The sequence below is a fragment of the Leuciscus leuciscus genome (assembly GCF_965113295.1).
Source record: "Leuciscus leuciscus genome assembly, chromosome: 3".
Taxonomy (NCBI): domain Eukaryota; kingdom Metazoa; phylum Chordata; class Actinopteri; order Cypriniformes; family Leuciscidae; genus Leuciscus; species Leuciscus leuciscus.
The window spans coordinates 14,304,339-14,326,024 of NC_138727.1; the positions used below are offsets into that span (position 1 = coordinate 14,304,339).

At 37.0% G+C, this 21,686-nt stretch overlaps 1 protein-coding gene across 10 annotated transcripts in view; it reads left to right on the forward strand.

The window, feature by feature from the left end:
• The window catches only part of pcm1 (pericentriolar material 1), a 41,885-nt gene continuing 20,199 nt past the window's right edge, over positions 1-21,686 (forward strand). For 5 of the 10 annotated variants that reach the window (XM_082165731.1, XM_082165738.1, XM_082165740.1 and 2 more), the window contains exons 1-11: positions 1-135; positions 1,994-2,111; positions 2,859-3,104; positions 3,338-3,637; positions 5,233-5,403; positions 14,464-14,586; positions 17,782-17,959; positions 18,043-18,152; positions 19,066-19,312; positions 19,515-19,668; positions 19,783-19,977. In XM_082165731.1, coding sequence (XP_082021857.1) covers positions 2,010-2,111; positions 2,859-3,104; positions 3,338-3,637; positions 5,233-5,403; positions 14,464-14,586; positions 17,782-17,959; positions 18,043-18,152; positions 19,066-19,312; positions 19,515-19,668; positions 19,783-19,977 — 1,826 coding nt within the window. In that variant the 5' untranslated portion in view covers positions 1-135; positions 1,994-2,009. The remainder of the gene's footprint in view (positions 136-1,993; positions 2,112-2,858; positions 3,105-3,337; positions 3,638-5,232; positions 5,404-14,463; positions 14,587-17,781; positions 17,960-18,042; positions 18,153-19,065; positions 19,313-19,514; positions 19,669-19,782; positions 19,978-21,686) is intronic. The other 5 variants (XM_082165739.1, XM_082165732.1, XM_082165733.1 and 2 more) reach the window with 4 other exon arrangements.

The following is a 21,686-nucleotide window of genomic DNA, read 5'->3' on the forward strand; positions in this document are numbered from 1 at the left end:
AAGATGGCCGCTACTGGACAGGCGGTTACTCCTTGTGGAAGTCACACTACGCATTGACACTTTATCTGGGATTTTAATAAACCTCACATGGGAATAATTCTCATGTTCCAGTAATAGGTCGCCACGACGTTAAGGGTAAGTTTCCTGATTATTTACTAAAACAGCCTGCTAGCTGTGCTTGTGCAGTTGTTTCTCTCTCTCTCTCTCTCTCTCTCAACTTCTGTTAGCTTGCTAGCTCCCTCACTAAAGAAATTCAAAGTCATTTCAACAAATACCATCTTATCTCGTATCCCGGAGTGAATTACCACTCAAATGTGAAAGTTTTGCTCTCATTTGACTAAAATTCATAACATTTTAAATGGGACAAATTGATCTGGAGCGCTTGAAGGTGGACGAAGTGGTTTGTATTATCTGAGAGTGATGCACCGGTCAGATGCCTTTGTGTCAGGTGGGCAAGTTTAACACCACCAAGCCCGTGTCTAAATAGAATGACACCAATGAGCAAATATGAAATTTAGCTAATAATCTTTCTTTTTCGTTTTATTATGACCATTAACCAGACATGAGTCATGTTGTTGTGGTGACTCTGTTGGGGTGTTTGTTTCTCTTAACCGGGAGTTTTCGCGGGGATCTGGAGTTCAATGGCTCGTGCCAGAGGTTACCATGGAGACAGACCATAAAAAACCTTCACGCGCGTCTAAAAGTCACTGCTAGTCATCACACTCGAGGATTTTATATTTGTGAAATCTACTTTTTTAATAACGTAACCGTCAGATTATAATATCTTTAACTACTCGTCACGTATTCTGCACAGTTTCACCTGCACAGGTGAAAGCCCCTATGTAACTTAGGAGAGAAGCGAGTGTTTTTACAGTCTGTGGTGTTGACAGTTAGCCGGGAAATTGAGCGGGTTGAAGAGGTTTAACCGTTCTAACGGACACGAAACTCATAGACGACAGATTGTAAGACGATACCAAACCTCAGTTCACATTTCTCGAGGAATAAAGCTCACAGACTTCAAATGTCAAAGTAAGTTACATTTAGATTACAGTAACTAAATGGACCTTATTGTTTTTTTGGACATGGACCACTGTTTTAAGTTTACATTAACATTTACTATGGTTAACCTATACCATGGCATGTTAGTAAGTTACCCAGGAGAACCATGTAAATATAATTGTGGATGAAAAAGATAATTATTCAGTATCAATAGAAATCTTTTCTAACAATAGAAATCACTTTTTATCAATTTAACACATCCTTGCTGAATAAAAGTAAAGTTTCTTTAAAAAAAAAAAAAAAAGAAGGAAGGAAGGAAGGAAGAAAAAAAAATTTAATTCCCAAACTTTTGAACGGTAGAAAATTTATATTTTAAATAAATGCTGTTCTTTTTTAAAACTTTTTATTCATCAAAGTATCCGGAAAAAAGTATCACAGGTTGTACAAATATTAAGCAGCACAACTGTTTCCAACATTGACAATAAATCAGCATATTAGGTCATGTGACACTGAAGACTGGAGTAATGGCTGATGAAAATTCACAGAAATAAATACTTTTTTTGAAGTATATTAAAATAGAAAACCATTATTTTAAATTGTAGTAATATTTCACAATATTCCTGTGTTTTTTTTTTTGTTTTTTTTTTTGTAGTTTTGATCAAATAAATGCTGGCTTGATGAGCATAAGAGACTTCTTTCAAAAACATAAAAAATAGTAGTGTTTCCAAACTTTTGACCAGTACTGTATACTGTGATGAGGGTCCGTCATTATGTACGTTAGTTTATTCAGGTTAATGTTGTTATGATCACAGTGTGGTGTTGAATGTTGCTTGGCAGCTTGTCAAACAAACCTCAGCCCCTTAAATTAAACTGTCACATCAAGAACCTGTTTAGCTGCACAGTGAATAAGAGATTTCTGAAAAGGTGGATTAGGGTTATGCATTTCTTTAGGTGAAGTCCATGTATGTGTTCATTGATTGGTCGTTTTCTGCAGGTTCCGATTGTTTATTATGGCGACAGGCGGCAGTCCATTTGAAGACGGCACAGATGAGCAGGAGCTGCACAACTGGACCATCTCCAATGGAAGCTTGGATGATAGACTCAACAATATGGTATGAATCAATCATGCTGATACTCCAACGTAACAGAAACAATAGAGTGTATGTTATAACTTTGTAGGATGACCTAGGTTACCATCACCCTGGTTCCCTCTACAAAAAGCTAATAGGATTTTGTCTTTTGACTTTTGGAATATTGCAGAAAAAACTGTAAGCTTTGTGACAAGTGATTCTAACGTTTTGTTCATCAAGATAATCTTCACAAATGAACACAACTTTCATTCATTCAGAAGCCTAATTATAATCAGCAGAAGTAAAAGGCTAAATTTAGGCTTTACTACAAACAAACTACAGTATGGTCACTTGACTTTAACACCACCACCACCATTAAGCTTCTGACAACTTTCAATCTACTTAAAATCTAAATTTGAGTTTGTAGGTGTACGAGTGAACACACACTAGGCTGTAGATGTGGACTAGTGAGTAGATGAGTTTTCCTCTTCAGTGGGATGACTTTTATTTCATTGTCCCTGATAACCTCTGTAGTCCCATTTAGCCACTTGTTTACAAACTTAAAAGCTTACAAAATTATGAATGGGTTAATGATTTATTTTGTGTCATAGAAAAAAGCATGAAAATAGCTTGAGACCTTATTTCTGGCATTGAAACAAAATCCCATAAAAAAAAATAAAAAAAATCTCATTGACTTTAGCACTCTATATTTTTCAGCTCATGCTTCGTTTATTCATTAAACTGTGCTCTCATTTATGGTTTGTAAATGTCGATTTTCCATTCTCTCAGGATTGGGGAGTTCAGCAGAATAAGGCCAACCGCTCCACTGAGAAGAACAGGAAGAAGTTCTCTGCTATGTCAGAGAGCAGGCTAACCAATGACATTTCTCCAGAGTCCACTCCTGGAGCAGGGCGAAGGAGGGCACGTACACCTCATTCCTTCCCTCATGTGAAGTATAGCACACAGATGTCCGTGCCTGACCAGGCTGAGCTCGATAGACTCCGGCAGGCCATAAACTTCACGGATCTGGATGAGGTGAGTGAGGCTTTATAACCATGATTAGATTTATGACACTCTTCACTGACTCGATTTGGCTGAGGTTCTAAGCTTGCTACTGTTTCAAGACAGAAAGTGCATGGATTTGAACTAGTTCAGAAGCAAATCGTCAGAAACGTAGATCACAATCAAGTACAGGCTAGCTTTAAAAGTAAATGTTAATGTCAGAGACATCCTTTGGTAAACCAAAATATCACTTTTCATCCAAACAGAGAAGTATTGGCAGCGATTCTCAAGGCCGAGTCACTGCAGCCAACAATCAGAGACAGCTGTCTAATGAGGCCAAGAAACCTTTCAACTTCCTGTCAATTCACCTCAACACTAACAAAAGCAAAGAGCCCAGTGCATCCACCTCTTCCACACCTGGGGGCAAGCAACCCAAGAAACAGAGTCCTGGGAAAGAGCTGTTTGCTGCAGTTCCAGCGGTGGTTAAAGAGCCTTTTGGTCTCGAAAGCGCCCAGCAGTTCGAATTGGAGGATGGAAGAGCTGAGCTTACCATTGACAGCAGTCAGGTAACTAGGATGCATTTGATGTCTTTATAATCTCTAGGGCCATGTTCAGACTGGCAGCAAAAATCCGATTTGTTTTGCATATCCAGATTTTATACAATTGTGATAAAAAAATAAAAATAAAAGATTTATATTAAAAAAAGAAAAAAAAAGATGTAAACCGCATATCGAGGTGGTTTGAAATGCAATTTCAATCAGATTTTTACAGATGCATCTCAGTCTGGACTCTCTGTCTACTTAAATCGGATTTCAAACAGTTTTTTGCTAGTCTGGCTATCACCAGACCAAGCCAAATCTTTTAAAATTGAATATTAGTCCGGGGAGTCTGCTCTGTATTTTCTACTGCACAAGAGGCGAGATCAACGGGCATAGTTCAAATGACTCTGTTCGCAAGTGGATAGTACTTCAACCAATCAGACCAACGATCCGGGTGACTCAGCGACCAGGTGACTGGTGCGAAAACTCCAGGCAGGAAACATGTCAACAAACATGTTGGTTTGGAGCATTGATCAGCGGTTTGCAGAAGCAGTAATGGCATTGAGCGATTTTTGCAGGTTGTGCAAAAAAAACATGAAAGTGAGTGGTATTTACACCCACTCGAGCGATTTGTTTGCTAAACCAAAGAAGCCATTGAGCATCGTTGAGAGGTTAAAAGGAATTGGATTGGATTAAACCCACCGATAGCGCGCCAGGTGGATAAGCCAGTTTGTGATTGGTCCCCACAGATTTGTAACGGAAGCAGGATAGAAGAATGTACAGGTTTCCAGCCTGAGCTGCTGGGTGAAATCAAATCGCCGGCAGATCGGGCTGGGTTTACCCAGTCTAGTTTTTTGCGTCACTCTTTAACGCAACACAAAACAAAAACGTCAAAAATGGTATGTGCAAAGTTTCTGTGTGACGGCGGAGTTCTGCTCCGCAACGCGACGGCACCTATTTGGAGAGTGAGATGGTGCACCTCCTTTATCAAAGCAAACCATGCCGATAGTTTGGTTATGTCTGGACACGCAAATCTTATTTGATCCCTATTGATATTGATTGCCTCCAGTCTGAACATAGCATGTGCATTTGTCAGTGGTTCCATAATTACTTTCTATTGAGAATGATTTTAGTTTGGCTTTTTTCGATGCTCCGTTAACATTCTAGATTAGATTTGAACACTTTGATTTAATCTATGCACGTCTTTTTTCCCATCATTAGTCTATCTCTAAGTATCATTAATGGCAACTGTTATAACGCTGCCTATTCAGAATGGCTAGGAGACCTTTTGTTAAAAGGTTTTGGAATGATCTTCATTTTGAAAATAATAAAAGTAGATGGCACAACTTCCCTGTGTTCATTCCCCCCGTTGTTGCTGAGCAAAAACTGGAGCACAGATGTGTCAGTGAGCGCTCAGAATTTAGGCCAGTTTAAAAATATGCCACAGTCCGTGTGAGAGCTCTTCCTTGGTCTCTTTCTCTGCTCCTCTCTGTCTCTGTGTGCACTTCCTTCTGTCTTTTCTATTTATTTCTCAGTCTACTTACTTTCTGTTTGTTCATGTTATTTTATCAGCATTTCTGCTTGCACCTCTTTTTCCTCACGCAGCTTGTCTCTCCATTCAGGTGGTCAGTAAACTGGTGCAAATTCGTGAATACATTGGGAAGGCCACATCCATGAGAGACGACCTGGTGGAAAAGAACGATGTGCCTGCAAATGTGGAACGTCTTTCTCTCCTTATCACTCACTTGAAAGAACAGGAGAAGTCTTACCTGCGTTTTCTTCAGAAGATGCTGGTCAGTATTTCCCTCTCCAGTTTTTATGAAGTTGTAATTGTTTTATGCACTTTAATGACATAAGAACTAATTCAAATTTTAGAACATTTCCATGACCATTTAAGTATGTTAGTTGACAATTACAATATATAACAGCTTTTTAAAATATAAGCTTTATTTGTGAATTAAAAGTGTGTGATCCGTTAAACTGCAATGCTGTTCAAGGACTTGCGTCCACTGCTTGAATATCTAAAATAGGGCTGTCAAAGTTAATGCTTGTGATCTTCTTTTGAACCCTATTTAGTCATCTGTCAGAGGCATTTTATTTGTGGTGTTCCAAAATAAACGTAAAGAAAATATAAAAAAGATCATTGAAGCTCAACAAATATGAAATATCAATCATTTTGACAAATACAAATCTGCTGTTTTAAAACTGCATTATATATATTCATTTAGCAGACACTTTTATCTGAAGCGGCTTGACAATATGACTAATAAAAGCAGAAGCATGCTTAGTTGGATATTGATTTCTGTCCTTTGAAATGTTATGAGAGGAGAAAGGACATTGGATTGTTGTGAGGAAGAGTACAGGGCAAGTCAAATAAGTATAGAACACTGTTGCTGATAATGACTTCAAATATGATACCTGACTAAAATATATTGATACTACTACTGAACCTATACCATGACGACAACCTAAAACAGGAACATTTATTTAAAGGGGACCTATTATGCCCCTTTTTACAAGATGTAAAATAAGTATCTGATGTCCCCAGAGTGTCTGTGAAGATTTAGCACAAAATATCCCACGACAAATTTTTTATAGCATGTTAAAATTGCTTTTTGAGGGTGAGCAAAAACATGCCGTTTTTGTGAGTGTCCTTTTAAATGCAAATGAGCTGGTGCTCACAGCCCCTTTTCCAGAAGAGGGCGGAGCTTCAAGAGCTTATTCTCCCGCATACTGACAACAACAAAACAGGACAATCTCACGCACTGAAAATGTCAGAAGCTGTCAGTAGCAGTGTTGAGCCTTATGTTCGAACCGGAGTCGGACAATGATGCCTACAGAGCCAGATAATAAATGCTGCATGGAAATAGAACAGGTATAGTTTAGTTTAGTTTAATTACCGTTATATCTTGTGTTGTCATCTTGCTTTTTCCACTATTAGTAACAAGCCTGTTGTAGCGGAACCCGTCCAAATGATGGCCAAAAATTTACTGATTTATTTTGTACAGTTTATTGTACATCACACAAAAGATGAAGCGTATGGTTTCACTCCAGAAAATCACCGTAAGAGCTGGATAAAACGCAGAACAAGATGTGCACATTAAAGTCATAAGGGCTCCAGACTGGTATGACCAAAATTTCCTTCCGGTTAGGGATGGGACGATTACCGGTTTCACTATAAACCACGATAAAATGTACTGACGGTTAGTATTCTCGTTCAAAATTTGATTATCATTAAAACCGTGTTTGATTATCGCGATTTTAATAACTCACTGTAAATCCTGTCCAGCCAGCAACAGTCTGACGCAGGCGCAGCGCGCAATGTTGTTTTTTTTATTCGAGAAGGAATGGCGGAAGGCAGTGACCGTGTGCTCGGGAGATTTTTCAGCGTTTTAAGAGGACCAAATCTGAGGTGTGGTCATATTTTGGCTTTTACAAAAGTCCTGAGTGAAACTTAATCGAGGATGGTCACTACAATAGGGGGGAAACACTTCAAATCTGCTGAGTCCTCTTGTGTGACCATCACCCACTGTTTATAGCAAGTTAACTTACCAAAAACTACGTCTGGGAAATAATTGGGCACAAAATGTTGTTTTGAGTTGAAATATTTTATCTCACTCACTTGAAATAAACGTGAAGCTTCCGCGAAGAAAAGTTTGCAGCAAGTGGCTTTGAGCCAAAGATGAACGAACAAGTTCAAACAAGACTTGTACACTTATTACACCGATTTTTTTTTACCACACAATTACGGGGACATATTGAATTGAGATTAATGTTTTAAATCTTACCTGTTTATAAATCCATTTTGTACAACGTACAAAACAATCGCCCAAGAACGGAGACGCAAGTTGTATTTGAATGAAATGAGAGAGCGCATGCGCGTCTGTTGCGATACATGGATGTGCACTGTGTTATAATGCGTTGCTATTGACTACGGTCATTATAAGGAAGGAAATGCCACAGAATATAATCTTGCTTTAAAAAGTGCATAGAGCTGCTTGTTTTATTTGTTGTTTGTTGATTTTCAAATATTAAACTGTTTTTAGTGTGAGCATCAGTTCTTTTTGAACACTTTCATCTCGTTTTAACAAAACCGTGATAATATTGATAATCACGATAATTTTGGTCACTATAATCGTGATATGAAATTTTCATACCGTCCCATCCCTACTTCCGGTGCAACCACAATGTTTCCCCAACATCAAATGGCAAACAAAATGAAAACGGAACTAAACTGCGCTACTCATTTGTGCTTCACGGACCGTTTATTAGTTTGGATCAATAATAGACCGTGTAGCGCCACAAGCTACTTGTGAGCCACGGTCCGATCTCAATCACGCGACACGGTTACTACACAGTGCTGGGAGAAATCCATTGAATTCACCACAGAATTAATAACATCGCTGCGAGGCCTAGTGAGAAGCACTACGATTCGGCGCAGAATTCTCTGATGTGAATGTGGAAACCAGGAGAAACATTTTGCCATGAATGAACAAGTTATAGAAGGCTACAAATCAGCTACATTCACCATGAATTTAATGTAGTAACACCAACTGGTATTGTGGCAGATATAGTCAAATGCTTACAAGTACTACACATCTTTTTCCAGTAAACAAACATTTTCAAGATGTAGGAAAACTCACACACACAAAAAAAAACATGAAAGTACCATTGTAACCATTAAGCGTTTTTGTTTTGTTTTTGTTTTGGCTTATTTTCACTCCCTTATATCAATTTTTTTTCACAACTTTTGCTTTTTAATTAATATTAGGACATTATGAATAATAATAATTAAAGTAAATTTTATCTACAACTCAACTTAAGCTTTATTGTCCCCCTAGTGCCACCATATACTTTCTGTAGAACTTAGTGGCACCGGTGCTTAAAATAAAACTGCACATTGTAGTTTCTGAACGTTAAGTCTATTTATTACCAAGGCATATGTCAGTAATAGTGAAAATGGGGGGAAATGTGAATAACTGTGTTGCAGGTTGATTAGGTGTCCCCCCTTAAATTTTCTGCTTGTGCTCTTAAAAATTTTCAGTAAGAGTCTACAGTGCTCCTAAAAAAGTTAGTCTGGAGACCTGCTTATCCATAAACTCTCTCTCCCTTGCATTATCATCAACATACACAGCAAATTACACAACTCTTGTTACAACTAACAGTAAACAATACAGACCTTATGCCTTTTTCGGGGAGTGCTTAATAAACTGGTAAACTTTATTTATATACGTAAAACAACTCAAATGAACTGTAATAAAGTGCATGCTCTCCCTTTCATTACTGCTGTAACCAGTATCGCTCCGGAGACAATAAGCTGAATCACGAACCGTTGGTACTGATCCATTCTTGAGTAACAACTTTTTTGCAAAACCTGTGTTTTGTATTGTCTCTTTGTATTGACCCTCATTCTCAATGCAGTCTGGTGTAAAATGATTCACGCAGACTAACAAATTTGGGTTGCCTATACTGGGGGGTGCATTCCCTTCAAAAATAAATCTAATCCACTGTGTCTTCAGCGGCTTTGATGTCGGGAGTACATGAAGACTGTTATGTTCACTCTTAAATCCAACAACAAATCACCTGAGTTGCTTATGAGACATTCTTGTCACTACAATTGCTCGGGCCTGGAGAAAATGCCGAACTGTGTACAACCCGCTCAGGGCGGGGTCTATGCTAACACGGCAGTGTCCATCAGAGGTGGTCTTATTCAAATAGTTCACTATCGATGTAGAAACTGGCTGCAAATTTTAGATGCCAAATTAAACCGTTATTGATAGGCTTGGGTATCGAGTATCGAGTATCGATTGGAACCGGGACTAGCTTTGCGATTTTCCCGGAATCGTTCAAAAGTTAAAATTTCGATTCCTAGTTTCGATTCACAATCCGCCGACCGGAAGAAAAAACCGCTGTCTAAGTCATTTCTAGCCCTATTCTGAACTGAAGTAACTACATAATCGATGTCAAACTGCCAAATGTTAACTTGCTGACACTTTAGTTAAACATTTGTAACGTACACACGGCATGGTAAATGCGTGTACTAGCACAGGTGTAAGCGTATATTGACTGTTATGCTAAACTGCGAACCGACACATTTTATGAGACGCTGTGTGAGTTGCCTTATTAACTCACACAGCGTCTCATAAAATGTATTCAGAGCAAACAACCCTGACGTTTAACCTTAAAAACGGACTTATATGATGTTTTCTTTATTAATTCTTCGGTATCTTGCAAGTTGCAACCATATTCCCTCGTCCTCTGCTCGTCCGTTTGAAAACTGCGCGCGATGCCGGCGAACGTAAAAAAATATATATTCATGAAAACACATTTACGAGCTGCCAACTCTCACGCATTTACCGTGAGACACACGCAATTAACACTTCTCACACCACGTTCTCACACCACACATCCATTTTCTCACGCACAATAAAATCGCGAAGCAAAGAGGACACGGAGACCGACAGACTAGACAGAGCAGTTACTTTATGATCTAAAAAAAAATCTCAGCTCTCAGATTCTGTCAATTTTATTACGAAATTCAAACAATAAATACCGTTTTGGCGCTTGTAAATGTGACGTGACAGATCCCTAGCGCACGTGAACCGATCATCTCGATTCTAAAGCAGCTAATAATAAAAAAAACACGAACACTGTTGAAAGATACAGTAGGCTACAACTTACCTAAATGTATATTCCTCATACATAATATCGATCAATCAGTGTTTTTTTTATCAGCGTGAAGAGGTCAATAACATAGCTGGAGAACAATTATGTCATATTTACCTCAGGAAAGCCATTTAATGAACATACTGTATAGGCTATAGCACATAGTTGGCAAGAAAAAAAAGAGCTATAGAGAGTATTTTGCTAAATATGTGTACTATATTACATATTTATTATATTCGTACTTATATCATTAAATAAAGTTGTTATTATAATAAAAAAAAAACCACATATTTAATTTGAGTTATTTTTAACCTTAAATAATACTGCCAGGCAGCTGATAGGGCTCTCTGTATGTTTACAGCATAGGGTGAGTTGTTTTTTTCTTGAGAAAAATTAACGCCTATCTTGAGTACCTAATATTTATCCAAATGAGTCAATATTAAATCAAATCACAATAACTGAATTGAAATGAAATAATAAAAAGGCGTAGCTTACCAGAAATTGTACCATGTAAACATTGTAACATGTTGTCACTAAACCTAATAAAATTCAGTTTAGTTACTAAAATGTTAGTGACAATCACAATACAATACACTTATTGTGATGCAATTTTTTTTATATTTCAATTGATGGAGAAGGTCAGACTATTTCCTTCAGAAAGACCGTTGGTTAGCTAGCTCATTTAAAATGTCCTAAAAAAGTTGTTTAAAATAGATTTGATATTTATGTTGTAGTTGAAAACAGCCCTGTGAGAAATTCATAGTAAATTTCATAAAAAGTTCATAGAATTAAAATTGATCTAAACTTTTTTGACCCTGCCTCTTAAAAGAATCGGAATCGAGAATCGTTAGGAACCGGAATCGAAACAAGGAATCGGAATCGGAATCGTTCAAATTCAAACGATACCCAACCCAATTGCCCTGTCAAACTCAGATGGTGAAAAAGTTCACTTGTCACATAATAAATCACACTCATTTGACTTATATTATTTTGAGGACAGGAGCTAGGTGTGGGAAATATGACCCAAATGAATTTGAATGAGCAGCCTGCAATAATAAAGCTTATACATTTCAAAATAAGAGTCCCGATATATTTCAGGCTTGTTTATAAATGTCACGCAGTGTATCCAATTTCCACCCCAGTAATTAATCAGTTACATAAACTGTATTTCATTAAAATTTAAATTAATTTGAAGTAAACTATTGTAGCTTATGTCTGGGATCAGGGTTCTTTAATTTAAAGTCTTAAATTAGATTTTTTAAATTTAAGACCATAAAAAGTCTTAAGTCTTATTTTTACTAATGAGAGGCCTTAAATTTCGGATGACACTTTGACTTAGACATATCTGAATGCTTTACCAAATTAAAACGATCTAATTATGTTATTGATGTCAATAACGATCTAACTGAAATATCTAATTAGCGTACATATTATTTTTTATTACTCTATCTTTGTGGATTTTCTTGTTCACGTGACAATTCGCATCATTTACGGCAGCATTACGTCTGTCTCCTGCATGTGAAACAGGAGAAGAAAATGGCTAATGTCAGTTCAATTGTAAGTTCATCCTTTATGTGCTTAGGGGTGTGCGATATCTATTGTCTATGATGATATTGTAATTATTGTTTTAACGATGTGCGAGGCACTGCGAGCTGACATAGCATTTGTCACTCGTGCTTTCACTGCGTGATGTGTGCAGTTATAGGCATGTCCCCAAATTAGTTTTTGTCTTATATTTATTTCATATTATTTAGTTATATTACAATATCACATGAGCAAGAGTGCTGTTTTCCTTTGCACAATTGCAAGTGTGATATTTATTTTATCAAACAGTTAAATGAACAAGAAGTTAAAATTGTGAGTTACATTTTAGACACAATATTCTCAATATTGTTTGTTTTTCCTTTATTTCGCCGACGAAAGTTTCAAAATGAAAGAACCTTGCAACAGATAGCAATGATTAAAAAATAAATAAATTGTGACCGAATCTGTGATTTTGAACGAACCAGTTTAATTAATAATTCAGTGGCCTATCACTTGCTTCTTTCCTGAATGAATCAGCCGTTTGAACAAATCGGTTGAATGTATGACTCCCTCAACTCACTTAAGACAGTGACTTGCTGCCACTTACTGGGGGTTTTAGTTTCATATTTAAAATACCCTTTAATTAATAAGTTCAATTTAGAAATCATTTCATATTTAAATATTGAATTGAAAAAAAATCTCAGCATTATTTATGCAATTGTAAATTGCCACTTCTGATGGCGCTACTATGTCACCTCTGCACTGCAAAGATGGATTTTGTTGATAATGATTTCATTTGACTGGTAACAGCCCTATACTGTTATTATTCTAATAGAATTTAATTTGAATGTTAGAATTTGACATAAAAGGTGATGCATACATCTAATACGTTAAGAAAAAATTTCCTTATATTGGTAAAAATACCCGTGGAAATCAATTTAAGGTGGCAAATATTGCCCCTTAATGAAAATGTTAATTTCTGTCACTGCTGTGAACTGACCACCACATAGAATATGAATAATATGAATATATTTGTGAGTCAGCTGTCAACAACAGGCCTAAACAAGCACAAAAACACATTATAATCAACAAAACTTTGGAAATATCGCGATAATTTTTTTTTGTCAATATTGCACACCCCTAATGTACAGTATTAATTTTGATTTCATCAGGTCTTAAAAAGCCTTTTATTTGACTTTAAAAAATTTGCAGAAACCCTGTGGGATGCCCCGTCACAAGAAGAAAGACTAAACATTATTTGACGCATATTATTAAATGTATATATTTTTCTAGAATCAGTGTTATTATATTAAACAAAAACTAAAAGCATAAAACATTTTCATTACGAAATAGATAAATGTTAACTGACAAAAAGCAGAAATAGTTCAAACTTAGTGTCTGGTTTATATTTGAATAAATTAAATGATTTTGATTGCAAATTTCTCCTTTTATCCCTTTAAGTAAAAACACATTATTTGCTAAACTTAGGAGCACAGGTGCTCCTTGGGGAAAAAACTAAGCATCAAGCCCTGGAGCTTGTATGGGACAGTATTTGCTCTGCTGGCGTGTTTGTTGCTTTTATTTGCGTCTGTCTTCAGCATGTCGCATCTCTGGCCTGTTTTAACATCCTGTTTACAGACTTTCTAATATTTCCACAATGCAGTTTGTGCACAAGTCCGGAATAGAGATCGACCAAATAAACCGGTCGACTGGCCATAAATTGGAACCGATTTATGGCCGGTCGACCGGTGCATCTCTAGCGGATATATAAAGTTTGGCACATCCAGTGTGCCTGCAGGGAGTGGAAGCAGATCGCTCAAAAAAACTGCCCTGCTGTAGCACGTCGTTGCAACTCGGGTAATAGCCTATGGCTCTTGTACGTTAAGTGACTTCAACACAAAATTGTTGTTACCTATAATTGCACATATTATTATAATTTTCTTTCTGTAAAATTAATACATTAAAGGGATACTCCACTTTAAAATGAAAATTCTGTCTCACCCTCATGTTGTTTCAAACCTGTATGAATTTCTTTCTTCTGCTGAACAGAAAGGAAGATATTTAGAAGAATATCAGTAACCAGACAGTTTCTGGTCCCATTGACTTCCATAGTATATATTTTTTCCTACTATGGAAGTCAATGGGACCAGAAACTGTCTGGTTACTGACATTCTTCTAAATAGCTTCCTTTCTGTTCAGCAGAATAAAGAAATTCATACAGGTTTGAAACAACATGAGGGTGAGTATATGATGACAGAATTTTCATTTTAAAGTGGAGCATCCCTTTAACAAATGAAAATAATTAAATTAATTGTGATTTAATTTCAGACCTATTGTCAGACTGCAAAAAACAGCTGCAGTCTGTCACTAACCTGAATCAGACCACAGTTTTAGGCTTTGTTCTTATTGGCCCAGGCTTGATTAATGTAGAGCCCAAATTTAGGGCAGCATGTCGTCTTTCTTCCCTTCAGCTTGTTTTTGCTCTTCAGTTCAAGCACAGTGAAAAAAGCATTATTTCCAGATCCTTTGTATTGAGCAGTTGCCTCTGTCCGATTCAGTTTACATCTCTGTATAAATACTCAAATGTAGCAGTATTAGCAAGTGTCTGCAACTTCTAAATTGGGTCTGTTCTGAGCCCTGCCCCTCCTCCATACGCTCTACAGGCGAGGGAAAATGAGGATGAGGATGATGAAGGTGCCACGGTGGACTCTGCAGTAGGTTCAGGCTCGGTGGCCGAGAGCACGTCTCTGAACTTGGAGCCGCGTTCTGAAGCCTCCAGTGCCACTGTGAGTACTCACAAAGACTCCTTATTGATGCCTGAACTGAACATTGATCAGGATGTACCGGGCATGCAAGGTGGAATTTAGAGCTCATGCTTTGAAAGCATAGTTGGCTACTTGGATTGCTGCTTCCTCTGAACAGATGGGAGCTTTGTATGTTTATTATTTATTTAGCTAATTTTATCTGTTCTTCTAGTTTGTCATTGAATGTCAAGCAAGTTGGTGTAGTATCTTACAGAATTAACCCCATTTGCTGGGATTTCTTTTGTTGTTGTTGTTGTTGTTGTTGTTTGAATTAATGGCTAATTGTAACATTTATGTAACAGCATGAGTTGTATGTACAGATGACCAAGATAAGTGATTTATATGTGTCATTTTACACATTTTAAAATGTGTTTTGTTGAGATATAGCATTTTGCTGGATGACATTTGATGCCGACTCATTTCCATGAATCTGCTTTATGAAATTTGAAGCGTATGCAACTCAACTGGTTCTGTTTGTTAGATGATGCCCTTTTCCTTTCTTTTTATTCTTCAGTTAGTTGATCCCATTCTCAAATGCTTATTGGCTAGTCATCTGCTGCAGGAAGTAGCTAGACAGTCTAATAACTTGTTCAGGAACATAAGTGTACTTATGGAGTTAATCGGAAGATCAAGCAAAAGGGAGCATAATTACCTGACCGTGACCAACTATTTCGGGTTTCAGTGCTAAGAAAACTGCTGATTCTGTGGATTTATAACTGCTTCATTTGTCTTTAAATTGTGTGATGTGATTGTGCATTACAGACTCAACAGTAGGGATATTTCCTGCTAACCTGGTCTGGCCAGTAGTTCCGACATTTTCCTGGCACAAGATATAACAAAATAACTACATTTCTACATGATGGCCTACATAATGAATAGAAGTTCAAATAGACCCACAGCTATTCCTAACAACAATGTATATTAAGTATTTAAATTAAGAGATGACAAAGTATCCTGAATTAGGAACTTTATTTATAGGCGAACAATGTGCAACATATTCCATTCCCTCTCTTAGAAGTGAGTAGCAACAGCCGAGTTGAACAAATATAGCTTTCCTGTGAAAAAAAAACAAAAAAACAGAACAAGTCTATCAACAGAAAGCAATCAAATGTAAAACACAACCACATAGTCTTCACTGTATAAATGCAATATTCGGTTGTTAAGTCGTGACGTAACCACTCTCCGATAATACTCTTTCCGGGTCCAAAGTCCAGGTCCTCCCTACCTACCTACCGCTTTCGCTAGTGTTTTGGTTATTATTGAGTGTTTTTACAATGCCGCAGTGCTGTGTCCCGTGTCCCGAGCTAACTCACTTCAACCTCATAAATCTTCTTTTTCATTGATGCCTGGACTCTACCCTTAATTATGCCACCTGAGTGATGAGCTACACTAACCACTCTGTTGGTGTTAAAGGAATTTAAACCCTTTTTGACCGCCAAGGGTGCCTCACTAAGAAGGACGTGATCGTAAATAAATGTACAGGTTCCACCGTTGTTATTTCTGGACGAGAGGAGCGCTTGGACCCAAAACGTCACGCGTGACGTCAGACTTAACAATCGGATAGATTAATCCTAGTAAATCTAGAGCATCGGGTAATTTTCTGTCTTTTGTTTTTTTGATTACATTAATGGCACAGACAGCAGCAGGAATATTAGGCTGCTGTCTCTTTCTGAATGCAAAGATCCAGTATACTGAAACATTACCCATCTGTTTATGCTCACTTGAGACATAACCAACTGTGTTTAAGTGAAAACTCACCAAGCCAGGGCGTTTTGGCATATTTCTGTGTGTATTTGACTGTTTAGATGAACCTGAAGCCCAAAATATACTTTGCTTGTTCGTGTTCCATTCCATTTCGGAGCGCGCGCACATAAAGCCGCATAGGAATCAGTATCTTTTTCGCGGCTTGATGCAGTTAGTAAATGACTTTACTTTACTAATGAGATTTACTTCTCCGAAGGACATGCACGACAAGGCTTAATGTTAAGCGCTGCCATTACTACATAGCTCTGGGAGATCCACTGAGGAAAGCTTTTGAATTTGCCGCAAAATTAATAATATTGATCTAGGGGGAAGCATTCAAAGTTGGCACAGAATTCAGTTATGAACCACAAATATCAATTCAAACAGCTCTGATGTGGAAACCAGGAGAAACAAACATGATCAAACAAGTTATAGAAGGCTTTTTAATTCACAAATCACCAACATTCACCATGGATTTAATGTTGCAACGCTAACTGTAACCATGGTATTGTGGCAGAAATAGTCAAATGTTTATTTTTTTAACATTATTTATCTGAGGGTTCGTACAATATTTGAAATTTAAATTCAAGCACTTTTCAAGGCCTTTCAAGTGCTTCTCACTTTTTACAGCAATTCAAAGCTCTAAATAGTATCCGATTTTATTGTTATTTTAAATTATGATTTGTAAAACTAAAAGTTTAAAGATATAGAGAAACTAACACTGTGGCAAACAGGCACTTTTATGAAACAATTTTTATTTATTTATAAAAAATTGAATTACCACTATAACCAGTAGATGACGGCAGATGGTGCACTTGTTGACTTAACCATTTCTACACCCTAATATATGGAAAAAAGTAGGGAGTCACAAAGTCTCATGAAAACGAAAAGTAAAGTAAAGAGTGCTCCTTTTGTAATCACTGAAGCTGTTGGTCAGTTCAGTATGATACTATTGTATAGAACAACAATGGTACATTTAAAAAGAGTAGAATATTTAACTTTTCCTTATAAAAATTAGGTTTTTGCACGTTACTGTTGTTAATAAAAGTTGATTTTATCGCATATCAATTCAAGCTCAGTGCTTTACTGTTAAATTTGTAAACACTTTATTCAAAACACTTGATAAATTTTACCCCAGCGCTACCAAATCAGTGCCAAAATGGCACCGGTGGCAGCGCTACCAAAATGGCACCGGTGCTACTTCTCTCAAGTGTTAGTCTAGAGCCCTGATAGGGCAAGTGACAGTTGTATCAGCTGACCTGAAAGTCTTTCACATTGGCCCTTGGCCAGCGCTGATCCTTACTGTTGAGCCCAGACATTAGCTGACTGCAATGTTTCTATGACAACCTGCAACCTCAACATGTTGTTGCTATTGCATAGCAGATTGATACTAGTCATTTGTTCTAATGATATTTTTGTCTCTCTCCTTCTTAGGGCCGTGGGGTGTGTGTAGAGCAGACAGAAGAGCTAGAGAACATGCGGAAGCAGCATGACCTACTAAAAAAGATGCTAGAACAGCAGGAGCAACTCAGAGCACTGCAAGGCCGTCAGGCTGCACTACTGGCCATGCAGCAAAGTGCTGAACAAGCCATAGCAGTGATGGACGACACTGGTGAGGGTATTATGTTTACTTCATGTTTCTGGAAGTTAGAATCATTTCCATTGTTATTGTATAAATAATATTGTATATTACAGTTGTTACAGAGACTACTGGAAGTGTGTCTGGCAGGAGCATAACCTCAGAGCTCAATGATGAACTCAATGATCTTATCCAGCGTTTCCATAACCAACTGCATGATTCTCAGGTACACCCACACCTAACCAGCCACATCTTTAAATGTATAAATGTATGTATACTTTGTTCATTGGAATATAGAAGGCAGAACACTAGGATTTATATTAAAGCATATTCTGTATACATATACATATGCACATACTTACATACAGTACCGGGCAAAAGTTTGGAAGCATTACTATTTTTTTTTTTTTTTGAAAGAAGTCTGTTATGCTCATCAAGCCTGCATGTATTTGATCAAAATATTAATAATTATATTGTTTTTTGAACAAATGCTGTTCTTTTTTAAAACTTTTTATTCATCAATGAATCCTGAAAAAAGTATCACAGGTTCCAAAAAAAAAAAGCAGCACAACTGTTTCCAACTTTGATAATAACTGAGTGTCAAATCAGCATATTAGATAGATTTCTGAAGGATCATGTGACACTGAAGACTGGAGTAATGGCTGATGAATATTCAGCTTTGCATCACAGAAATAAATTATATTTTGAAGTATAGTAAAATAGAAAAGCATTATTTAAATATTATTATTATTATTATTAGTTATAATATTTCACAATATTACAGTTTTTTCCCGTAATTTTTATCAAATAAATACAGGCTTAATGAGCATAAGAGGCTTCTTTCAAAAACATTAAAAATAGTACTTTTTTCAAACTTTTGACCAGTACTGTATATATCAAAATTGTGTACGTTGCAGTTTTACATTTTGCCACCTAGAAGTGAAAGCAATTATTGAATAATTTTCATGTAGATGGTTCCTTCTTTCTGCAGACAAAGGTTCTATTGTCCTAACCAGATAATATAACTGCATCACATGACTTATTATTTGAAAATGTCTGTGACATTTTTTTAAAGTTGTCACGGTTCCTGAATAAAACAAAATCTAACTACAATTATTATTATTTATTTATTTTTTCAGTCTCAGACGGTCCCTGACAACCGACGACAGGCAGAATGTCTCTCTCTTTCAAGAGAGGTGTGTCGGTCTCGCACTACCCATAATTCACGGGGTCAGTTGCCCTGCTCTGCCCCACTAACTACTGCATCAACCTCCACAAGTGCTAAACTTACCAAACTGCAGGAGCTACAGGACAAAAAGCAGACCATGGACAAGATCCTCCAGGAACTCCACTCCCTTAGAGACCAGACTCTCAACAACAGTTCCTGTAAGCCTCCCCCTCACACAGCAGCACATGCAGTTACTATTTCACAGTTACTAGACACTTTCCATGTTTAATAAGTCTCTTCCCTTTAGATTATTTCAATTGTACATTTTTGCAAAATATTTGGTGTTGCAATAGATGCTTCTGATGCATTTGTGTTCAAATTGACTGTTATTGGCTAAATAAGGTGTTTGTGTTTCTTCAGGTCAGGGTGTCAGTCAACGTGGTGCACGCATGGGCATGTCAGAGCGTCCCTCAATATTGGGTAGAGAGGGAAATGGCCCACGTCCAGTGAGGCAGGACCCCTCCTCCTCTTACACACAGATAGTTGATAACAGCCACCCTGCTGACAAACTCAGGTCTCTCTCTTCATCTCATTTGATCTCACTTCGATGATTGTACCAAAGTGATGTTATTTATTTTTTATTTTAGCGGTTTAGTGTATTTGATGCCTGGTTTGTCACTCAATGCAGGAAACTGAAGGAGGTGCACAAGCGTTTGAATGAGCTAAGAGAGCTTGTTCAGTATTATGAACAGACATCAGATATGGCGGTGGACATGGTAAACGAGAATGTAAAGGATGACGATGAGGGAACAGAGGACGGTTCAATTTTTGAGGTCATGTTTGATTCAGAACAGGAGAACCATGAACCGGTCACCAATATCAGGTAGTAATTTAATTATTTAAGTAGTTTATTTTTGTGTTGTAGTGAATCTCAAATCTTGTGGAGTTTCTTCTTTTAATTAATGTCCAGTGTTCAAAATAAAAATTGTGTTTGCAGGAGTGAAAGTTTAATGGACAAAAACACAGTATAAGCATTAAAATACACACTGTTTTCAAAGTATTAGACACAAAACTCGAAAAATATGAATCGCGATTCTCTCCTGGCTTACCAAAACCACCCTGCTTCCTGCTGCCCCGTCCCAGCCCTGGCCCATTGTTGAGGTTGACCTTGCTTTACCTTATGTCTCAAAACTAATTTTTCTTCCTTGACATTTGATTAAATAGTAACTGAGGGTGTAAGGGTACATGTATGCATCCCATAAATGTCTGTGCACACGGCGATTACAGCGTTGTAGCCTAACCACCAAAATCAAAAAGTAAATGCCGTTTTGGCGCTCTTTAATTTGGCATGACAGATCAGTGGCATAACGGACCACAAGAGAAGGCAATAATTTCTTCCTCTTTAATACCAGTTACAGAATGAACATGAATTAACATCTGAAGGTATGTTGAAAAATGCTTAAAATGTATCATATCTCGTGTAATAGCTCAATCAGTTTTTCAACGGCGGAAAGACATCAATAAAACAGCTTATAAACATTGTCATGTAGATTTTTTGTTTCAGTACAAGATCTCACACAGTTGAGTTAGTTAGGTCTTTAGGTGTGTGCTCTTCTCTGATTGTCAAAGACTAGAATCTGCTCCAGTCGGTGGAAACAGTATGTTGAGTTCAGTCTTAGAATGTTTCAGCTAGTCGTTAAGTGTGTCCCCAGCTTTAACATTGTGTGGCAGATCGCTGTAACCGCATCAGTTCAAGTGCCAGCATGAATCAAGGGCACATGAACCGATCATCACTGTTTCTTTCTTTACTGCTAGTTATAGCACTCAATAAACACAAATGAAAATCAGAAGGTATGTTGAAACACATAAAATAACTTACTGAAATGCATCATGTAAATGTTTCGTTATCGCTCAACTGTGGAAAGACAAAAAAATAAATAAATCAGCTTATAACTAATGTCATGTTACTCTACATTTACCTCAGGAAAGCCATTCAATGTAAAAAGCTCCTTTTTTAGAAAAAAGAGTTCCTCTAGAGTCTAGAGAGGAACATTTGGCTAAATATATGCACTTCATTACCCATTGTGTTTTATTTAATATGTTAGTGATGTCTTATTTATTCAAACGTACGACAGCCTTGTTTAGACATGTTTAGATTTTAACCACATATTGGAGTAGAATAATAATCTAATTAAAAGGCAAATAACAAAGATTTTAATTGCAAAATGCAGTTTTTAAATTATATATATTTTTTAAATTGCTTTACAATTGAATTTAAAGGGTAACTTTCTTTTTAGTAAACTCTTTGTACACAATGTTCTCAATGCTCAAGTTCATGTGTAGAGCCCCTGGTGATACTTCGAGCAAAGTTTCATGTTGTGTCGAACCTTCTTAGTGTTTTAAAAATAGTGATTTTTGATGCTGTCATAAAAGTGCCCCATTCACTCCCATTCACAAGGCATTTAACCTAAAACGAAAATACGGTCAAACTTAAAGCTACACTGTGTGATTTTTTTTATTTTTTTTTTTTTATTCTTAGCAAAAAACACTTAGTTCTTTCAAAAATATATGTGCTCATTAATGTATATTTAC